Source organism: Austrofundulus limnaeus, unplaced genomic scaffold (genome assembly GCF_001266775.1).
Source record: "Austrofundulus limnaeus strain Quisiro unplaced genomic scaffold, Austrofundulus_limnaeus-1.0 Scaffold12, whole genome shotgun sequence".
NCBI lineage: Eukaryota > Metazoa > Chordata > Actinopteri > Cyprinodontiformes > Rivulidae > Austrofundulus > Austrofundulus limnaeus.
The window spans coordinates 2,330,708-2,339,263 of record NW_013952414.1 but is presented as its reverse complement, the minus strand read 5'-3'; the positions used below and the strand labels follow the sequence as shown (position 1 = coordinate 2,339,263).

The 8,556-nt window shown below is 40.0% G+C and overlaps 1 protein-coding gene across 1 annotated transcript in view; it reads left to right on the top strand.

Moving 5' to 3' along the window:
* LOC106513438 (suppressor of tumorigenicity 14 protein homolog) overlaps positions 1-8,556 on the top strand; it is an 18,319-nt gene that overhangs the window by 2,151 nt on the left and 7,612 nt on the right. The window contains exons 2-15 of the mRNA XM_014002256.1: positions 512-689; positions 841-965; positions 1,965-2,032; positions 2,142-2,335; positions 2,433-2,522; positions 2,615-2,834; positions 2,908-3,050; positions 4,300-4,397; positions 4,563-4,672; positions 4,753-4,886; positions 5,045-5,149; positions 7,673-7,777; positions 7,864-7,977; positions 8,052-8,171. Coding sequence (XP_013857710.1) covers positions 512-689; positions 841-965; positions 1,965-2,032; positions 2,142-2,335; positions 2,433-2,522; positions 2,615-2,834; positions 2,908-3,050; positions 4,300-4,397; positions 4,563-4,672; positions 4,753-4,886; positions 5,045-5,149; positions 7,673-7,777; positions 7,864-7,977; positions 8,052-8,171 — 1,804 coding nt within the window. The remainder of the gene's footprint in view (positions 1-511; positions 690-840; positions 966-1,964; positions 2,033-2,141; positions 2,336-2,432; positions 2,523-2,614; positions 2,835-2,907; positions 3,051-4,299; positions 4,398-4,562; positions 4,673-4,752; positions 4,887-5,044; positions 5,150-7,672; positions 7,778-7,863; positions 7,978-8,051; positions 8,172-8,556) is intronic.

The following is an 8,556-nucleotide window of genomic DNA, read 5'->3' as shown; positions in this document are numbered from 1 at the left end:
TTATATATTTTTAAGATATCAAAATATGAATAAAATTTAATATAAAAAAAATACTTAGTAAAATTACAGATCCTCAAAAAATTACTTTCAAAAGTTAATCTACTTCATTACTGTATACCCTTTTTTAGTTTGTTAGCAAAATATCTTATAAACCATTGAACACAGTTTCAATGAAACTTTCAGAAACAAACCACTGAATGAAAATCTACAACTCACTGACCTTTGGAGTCAACTCATTTCAAGATGGCTGCCAAAACTAAGTGTCTTTAGCCTAAATGGCTATGAATTGTTCAATTTGACAAATATCGAGCTAAAACTTGGTGTGAAAGCAGAAAACAGTCCTCATATCAGAATAACTTATGAGATTGATATTTAAAAGATTAAACCACTCCACTCTGAGTATTTCAGTGCAAGATGGTTTTAGTTTAAAACAGACATGAAAGGTGGCGGGTGATATGCATTTCTTCAAAGCATGCTAGGCCTTTAATTGAGTCATGTGTCTTTGTGAAAGGGTGATGGGGAGCTGAGGGAGCCCACCCGGTCACTGAGCCCCTCCATGACGCCAGAGGAGCAAAAGGTGGAGGGGCTRCAGGCGTCATCCTGCTCCTCCTGGAGGAGGTGGATGCTGGGTCTCCTGCCTTTCTTCCCATTCACTGCAGCCATTGCACTGACTCTCCACTACCTAACATGTGAGTGCAGAGCCGCTCGTGGGGAGGGGGTGGGAGGGGTGTGGGGATTTTGGATTTCTCTCAGACTTCTCCTGTACCTTTCAAGTGTTTTTTTTTTTTTTACTCCAAGTCCCAGAGTGTCTCAAATCTCTCCTCTCCCCCCGCCACGCAGCGCCGCCTTGCTCAGTGTTCTTCCTCGGAGGCAGCGTGGAGTTCCCGAACGTGAGCTTCTCCTCTGAGCTCGCTGACTCCACCTCCCCTCAGTTCCGCCTGCAGGCTCAGGCTTTAAACCATTATGTAAGTAAAACTCTGTCCCCTCTGGATGATACATTAAAGAGAGCTCCATGACCTCCCCGCTCCGGGGTCAAAGAGGACCTTTCTGCTCTCACTTTGACGTGCTTCTTTGCAAACATTGTGCTGAGCTTTTCATGGCTGCCCCACTTTTTTGTACACACTCGCATTCTTATTTGATGCTCTCCTCTTATCTGCTCTCTTTCCCATTTTTTTTGCACCTCTTTTCCTCCCTCTTGCCCCGCTCTCTGTGTGTCTCCCCAGCAGTGTTAAATGTAAAGCTGAAACAGGAGCTGTACATAGAGTTTGTGTGTGTGTTTGTGTGTGTGTGTGTGAGTCAACCAGGACCCCCAGGGATGGGATCGTTTCAGGGCTGAGGACAAGCCCGGCATTTGTTGAGCTCGCTAGGACCGGGCAGCGAGAGTGAGAGGAAGAGCAGGCCTTCAATAAAAACATTGTCTGTGTGCCTTTCACACAATCGGCCACTATATGTGTGCTGCACAGAGCAGGAGAAGAAAAAAAAAACCTGTGCTCGGCGCCGGGGCAGTAGGGCAAGATGGGATGACAGAAGGATGGAGATAAAACGGAGGGAGCGGAGGTGGATTCTTTTGGAGCAAAAGGTCATGTTGATAGAGAGGAAGTCCCAGACTCTGATGGTGCTTAAAGCCATCGTCCTGATCTTTCATGTGAGATTCTGTGGAAAGGTTATGAACAATTAACATCTTAACTGCTGCCGATAAACATTTCATAACAATTTATGCAAATGCTATTTTACACATTTTTACGTCGCCAATATTCCATGGATATTTGCAAATTCCTGGAGTTGCAAAAGCAGTTTGATGTTCCACTCCGTCATCATAGGTGTTAGCTGTTCTAAGAGCTACAGGTAGGCTAACAGTTCACTTTCCACAGAACAAAAACTACTAAATATCTATTCCTTTAAAAAAAATAACATAAATTGTTCCCACTTCTGCTTTTTWTCCCCCTGCTCATTAAAAAAAACAGTTCTCAAAACTCTATGAGACCACCCCGTGGAGTTCTTCCTACCTGCGCTCAGGAATTACTGCCTTCAGGTAGGCTGCGACAAAACCAAAACCCTGCACCTGAGCTGAAACTGTTTTTTACATTCAGGCAATTTTCACAATCTTAAAATGCATCACTTTTAAACCTTTTGTGTTGCAGTGAAGGAGATGAGGGGCTCAATGTTTTCTACTGGAGTAAATTCTCTGCCCCTGATGACATTGCATTGGAAATTCAGAGGTACGGTCCGGAGAGGCCGCAGCGCAGACTCCCTGGCAGCCACAAGGTGCAGCGGGACGGTCGGAACGAGCAGCGCTACTTCATGGAGCAAGATGATGAGATGCTCCACCTGCTGGGTAGAAGCTGCTGCTGCTCTTTCAGCTCATGCARTACTTAATRCTGTTTGTGTGTGTATGTGTGTGTGTGTTTTAATTTCTCTGTGCGTGTTTGCAGGCCTAGACGCAGATGATTCTGAAGACAGAGCAGAAAAAATGAAAAATCAAAATAGTATTCAGGGTGGGAAGTGGCAGCTTGGATTTCAAGGTGAGGGATTTACAACAATTTGACTAAAYCAGCAGTAGAAGAGTTGAAAACCTTCGCTTTAATCTGAGTAACCTGTCATTTCCTCTGCTCAGCGATGTCCTTTGACCTTTACGCCAAATACGGAAACAACCGCACCCTGAGTCTCGTGAGCCCAAAGAAGCCGTACTACCAGTGGCGTCTCCGCGTGCCGTCGGGCCACGTTGTTCGGCTGGTGGTCCTCACCCTTCACGGCGCCACCCCGGGAAGCTGCGCTGCACACAAACTCTCAGCCTACGACTTCTTACTTCCTTTGCAGAACAAGATCATCGCCAGGTAAAGGAAAAGGGAATACTTTCTGTTTTCCTCTACAACYTGCTGGTGGTAAACACTCAGCTGTGTGTTTCAGGTGGTGTGGGCTGCCGGTTTCAGGCTCGTCTCCGGTCATGAAGCTGACGTCCTCTGGAAACGTCATGTTGGTCACCTTCTCCTTCAGCAGACAGAGAGACGGAGCCGTCTTTAAAGCTTACTTCCAAGCCATCCCGAAAGCAGGTTGGAGGGTTTTCTTGAAACAAAAAATAAAAATAAAATAAATAAAAATGCAACCCCAAGTCTGAAAACGTTGAGATAGGACCATGTTGACTTGGTGAAACATCCTCTCTTTATTTAACAACAGTCTGCAAAAGTCTAGGATCTGAGGAGAAAGTTTTCATTTTTGTCTGAAAGATCTGAATCTTTGACGACTCGTTTTCAGGATGGGAGCAAATGTTCAGAAAACTGTATGTCTGTGCATTCACGGTGCCTTTGCAGATCGAAAAGCTGCTCATGCCAAAGGCAGTAATGCACCCCCATAATATTAGAGAGGCAGGCTTTTGAACTGTGTTTTATGTCTTCTTTAGTACGGAAGACATTTTTTTATTCATACCACATATTTTACAACTATGTCCTTGTTCCAAATTTTATGAGATGTTTTCCTGACATAATTTATGTATTTTTTACTTCTTAATTTAAACATTTCTAGTGTGAATAAAATGTGGGTTTATGAGACTCGCACATCATTGTGTTTCATTATTTACATTTAACATTTAAAGGGCCTGTGACATTAAATTTAAGTGATATATTTGAGTGCAGATTTGGAAGGATAACATTAATGATGAATTGCAAACAAAAAAATCACGACACTGAAATGAACGTTTGTTGAGATATTTGCATGAGCAGAAACAGGAAGTGATGTCAACGGGGAATGCCTGAATGAGTTGTTACAACGGCTAACAACAGACTGCAAAGAAGCAGATGTTTCTGTAGATTATTTTTGAGTCATTATCAGATAGATAAAGAAGAGTCAGATTTATAAAGACCAGGAAGTTACCCTTTCTTTAATGAGTTCCCCTTTGACATCACTTCCTGTTTCACTTGGATTGCAGCAAATTTAGCAGAAAATATGCACGTTTTGTGACAAACTGAGTAAAAATCATATGAATGATGCCAAATTTCTAAAATAATTAGGATATTTTCTTTTTAAAGAGTTCCCCTTTGACATCACTTCCTGTTTCACTTGGACTGCACCAAATTTAGCAAAATATATGCACGTTTTGTGACAAACTGAGTAAAAATCATATGAATGATGCCAAATTTCTAAAATAATTAGGATATTTTCTTTTATTTTTTGTAATTGAAGGTAAAGCATGTCACGGGCACTTTAACGTCCCAAGTTTTTTCAAAATAAGCGTTGTTTAGCAAAGTTTGTGTGATGGTCTCGGCACTGTTGTGTATTTACTTGAGTCCCTGCCTCCCCCTACAGTTTGCGGTGGAACCATTTCTTCCTGGAACGGGTCTATTTCCTCTCCTTACTACCCTTCGTTCTATCCTCCAAATATAGACTGTACCTGGACGCTAAGGGTGAGCCACGCAAAACTCTTCTGTATACATAGTTTGATTGGGTGTGTTAAAAACAAAGCAATAAGGAACTGTATGAAGAAAAAAACATACACACACCGCAGCTATGCAGCCTGACTGCATTCCACCTTAATCTGTTTTTATAACAGTTTGTGGTTATTTCCCCAGGTGCCACTGCCAGGTTACCTGATTTCGATTACAATCGTGGTGATGGATGTTCAGGATTCTCCGTCATCTGATGGGTGTGAGAAGGACTGGCTGGATGTTGGTGGAGTGAAGTGAGTTGTAACTCTGCAGCTTTGTCTCATGTCTTTAAAACAAGCTGTTTTTTATATGCTTTGTGCTGCATGACGTTTAGATTGTGTAACCCAGTGTCAGACAGCAGTAAAAAGCGAGTGTACTCCTCGCCGCTCTCCATCCACTTCCACTCTGACGAGTCTCTGACCCACAAAGGCTTCCAGTTGCTGTACCGAGCTTTTTCTCCAGAGGGCAGTAAGTCATGGAGGATTCCTCTCTAAGAGAAATGCAAAAGCAAAGCACTGAAATAATTCACAYTTGTCAAAAGTTGCAAAAATCGGCCAGAACATCAAATGGTTGTTTTGTCCTGATTGTCAGTTTATTGCTTGATAAATGTCCTTTTTATTTCCAAGCTTGCCCTCGCCAGTTTCGCTGTGGAGATGGACACTGCATCCCTCTGAGAAGCGTCTGCGATGGAGTAAAGGACTGCTCAGATGGACGGGACGAGGCTAAATGCTGTAAGTTTTATTGCACAAAAGCTAAATAGTCAGATCTAATCTAGTTCAATTTAAATTGTCGTTTTGTGTCTTAATTATCTGCCTCCTTGAGTTGTTAGACTCTTGGTTGAAGTAACACTGTTAATTTTGTCACAATGCAGTGCAGCACTGGAAAAATCTGTATTTTGACAGCCACATTTGGTTTACCTTGCTACKTGCCATCAGTGCTGCACATCAATCACAGCAACGTGTTAACGGTGCTCCTCCTACAGTCGTAGCTTCTCAGTTTGAGCCAAACTACTTCTGTCTCCAAGAGCACATTAATAAATACCTGGCAGTGGTGGGCACAGCTAACCAAAAAGTTATGTTCATCAACCACTAATTCACTAAACAAGACTTTTAGCTCTGCTAATCGCWGAACAAATCAAAATAAAAATTGTTGACGCTAACCACTATTACAACTGTCATCTAGTTAAAGACTGGTAGGACTGATGCAAACTTATTAATTTAATTTAAAGGTGGGTGGGATCATCTGTGGCAAATCAGCCAATCCAAACCAGTTATACTGTCTAATTTATGATGCTTCTAGGTTAACCGTTTCAGAATAAAAGCATTTCTTTGATCGAAATTGAGTGAAGTGAGTCAAACAACAAATGCTAAAGATGCTACATGCTACACACTGTGCCACGTTCAGCACTGCTTGTAAGAAGGGGTAGTTTTTATTTAATTGAAGTTTTACACTTTTGAAGTTTTTAGTGGATGTAAACTTGACCAATGTAAGTGGAAGCTAATAGGTCCGCTAACAATTAGCTAAAAGCTAGGTCCGCTATAAGCATTTAAAAAGAACTGTACCCACTACTGGTAGCTGACTTCCACACAGCCCAGAGTGATGCTTTGGCCTCTTTAGGAAACAAACCCAGTTTACAATAGACCATTTCATAATTAGAAATGATCACAAATGCGCAAAGTGAGCCTACCTCATGAGTTTATTGGGAAAAGACTGAATTTCCCACACTTTGAGTGCCATTGTCATATCAACCTGTTGACCTGTGACCCAGAAGAGCTATACTTTGCTAAGAGCATTTGTGACAAATTTGAAACGGTCTATTAATAAAAAAAAAACCCAAAATGAAACATCCAGGTGTTAAACACTCCAAAAACAGAACGGCATTTGGAGGGAAAGTTAAGATTTATTCAATATTAGAAATGTTGTATTTACATTAACATAACTGTGTGAATGCTTCACAGCATTCACACAGTTGAGATCATTTTTTCTTCCTTGTGTTTTTCGGCATCTAACTCGTTCTGCAATTTTTGTGCTATTTCAACAATTCATATATCAAAAAGTTCAGCTCATTCATGTGAGGGGTGCTATGACTTTTGGTATTTCAGCTTTTTATACTTTTTTTTAGCTATTTCACTTTTTTAGCCACTTTTTTGCCATTGAAAACGAATGGGGCTATTTTCAACATCCTTAAAATCCTTTAAAATGTTTTTGAATCTTTATAGCACATTACACATTTTGTTCTGGTTATGCTCTTTTTCACATTCTTGTGCTAATTTTAGCTGCTTTTTGCTAATTTTAGCTTTTTTCTGCCATTTCAGCTAAAATTCTGCTCCTTTCCGCTATTCTTCTGCCTTTTTTTTTGTTTTTGTGCTTTTTTCTGCTACTTTGTGCTGTTTATGCATCTTACAGATTTTTTCTGTTATATTCTGCTATTTGCTGAAATTTTAACTAATGTTTAGCTGCTATTAGCTAAATTTATCTTTTCTAAGTTAAATACATATTTTTGGTAACTATTACAAATTTTTTCAGATAAGTTCAGCAAACTCGTGCTCCTTATGCTTTCTAATGCTAATGAAATAATTTCCAGCTACTATTTAGCTGCTTTACTGAAATTTTCAGCTGTTTTTGTTGTTTTACTATAAATGATCACTTTTATGTAATTTTATGATTTTTTTTCTGCTTTGTTTCTGTTTTAGCTATTTTTCAACTATAACTATTTCATCTTGGTTCTAATTTCAAATTGTGGCTGCTATCTTTAGCTTATTTTTATGCTAATTTTAGCTATTTTATGCTACTTTAGACATGATCTGCTTCTTTCTGCAATTCTTCTGTTTTTTCTACTTTTTATGTTTTTTTTTCTGCTACCTAGTGCTATGTATGCTTCTTATGTTTTCAGCTATTCAGATATTTTAGCTCTTAGCTTTTATTTGTTTTCTCTTTTCAAATAGATTTGTGCTCCTTTTTACTGTTTTTCTGCAGGATTTTTTGCTTCTTACAGCTTTTCAAAGTGCTGCATTAACATTTTTCCTATAAAAAGTTTTCAGCTCAATTTTGGCAGATTTCAGCTTACGTTTTCAGCATGAAGCATTCACAGTTGGATTTTCACAGGAAATTTCTCCAGTTAATATTGTGTTTTTCTCATTTTAAAGACAAAAACATGTTTTTTTTTTTGTAACGAGCTTGTAAAACTCTCCAAGTTTCATCAAGTCTGATCTGCTCATGTCCTTTGTCTCCCCACCTGCGTGTGAAACGTTCAGCCTCCTGCAGGCCAGGAGAAGTGCTGTGTGCCAGCGGTCAGTGCAAACCTCAGAGCAGCCAGTGCAYGGCTCACTGCGCCGACAGCAGCGAGGAGGGAAGCTGCGGTGAGTGCGCGTGCTCATGGAGCACCTGCAGGTGTTTGTGTCGGCTGTCCTCATGCTCTTCGTGCTGCGTTGTCTTTGCTTTTCAGGAGTTAAATGTTACCACGTTTGTCCCAACAAGGTGTGCTTGCCCAAGTCGTCAGTGTGCGACGGTGTGACGGACTGCAAAGACCGCAGCGATGAACTCAACTGCACCAGAGCGTGTGAGCATCCGCATCACCTTTATCAGCTTGATAACATGTTTTTAAGATTGTTTCATTAAAACTATTTTTTTTAGATCTCAAAGGTTGCTCCTCGTCCTCATACAAATGTGCCAATGGGAAGTGTGTGAATAAGGTCAACCCTGAGTGTGACGGAGTTAAAGACTGCTTTGACGGCTCTGATGAGCTGCGCTGCAGTAAGAAAGAACTCACCAAACTTCTTGTTTCTGTGCCTGCCTTTAATTTTGATTCACATGCAGTTTTATGTTTTGTTCAGAGTTGTTAACTAAATAATACTTTAATAATACCAACAAATACTTTACTTTACTTAAGTAGAAATTTTGGGTATCTGTACTTTATTTGAGTAATTATTTTTCAGCCTACTTTTTTACTTCTATTCATTACATTGTTACACAATTATCTGCACTTTCTACTTCTTACATTTTTATAAGAGGCAAGAAGTAGAAAGTCGTTACTCCTATTTCATTATGGCATGTTGTAGTTAAAAAATATTATCCTGATAAACTACCTCTTGGATAGAGTGAATTTAATTGTGTTTGGATGAGAAGTATTATATATATA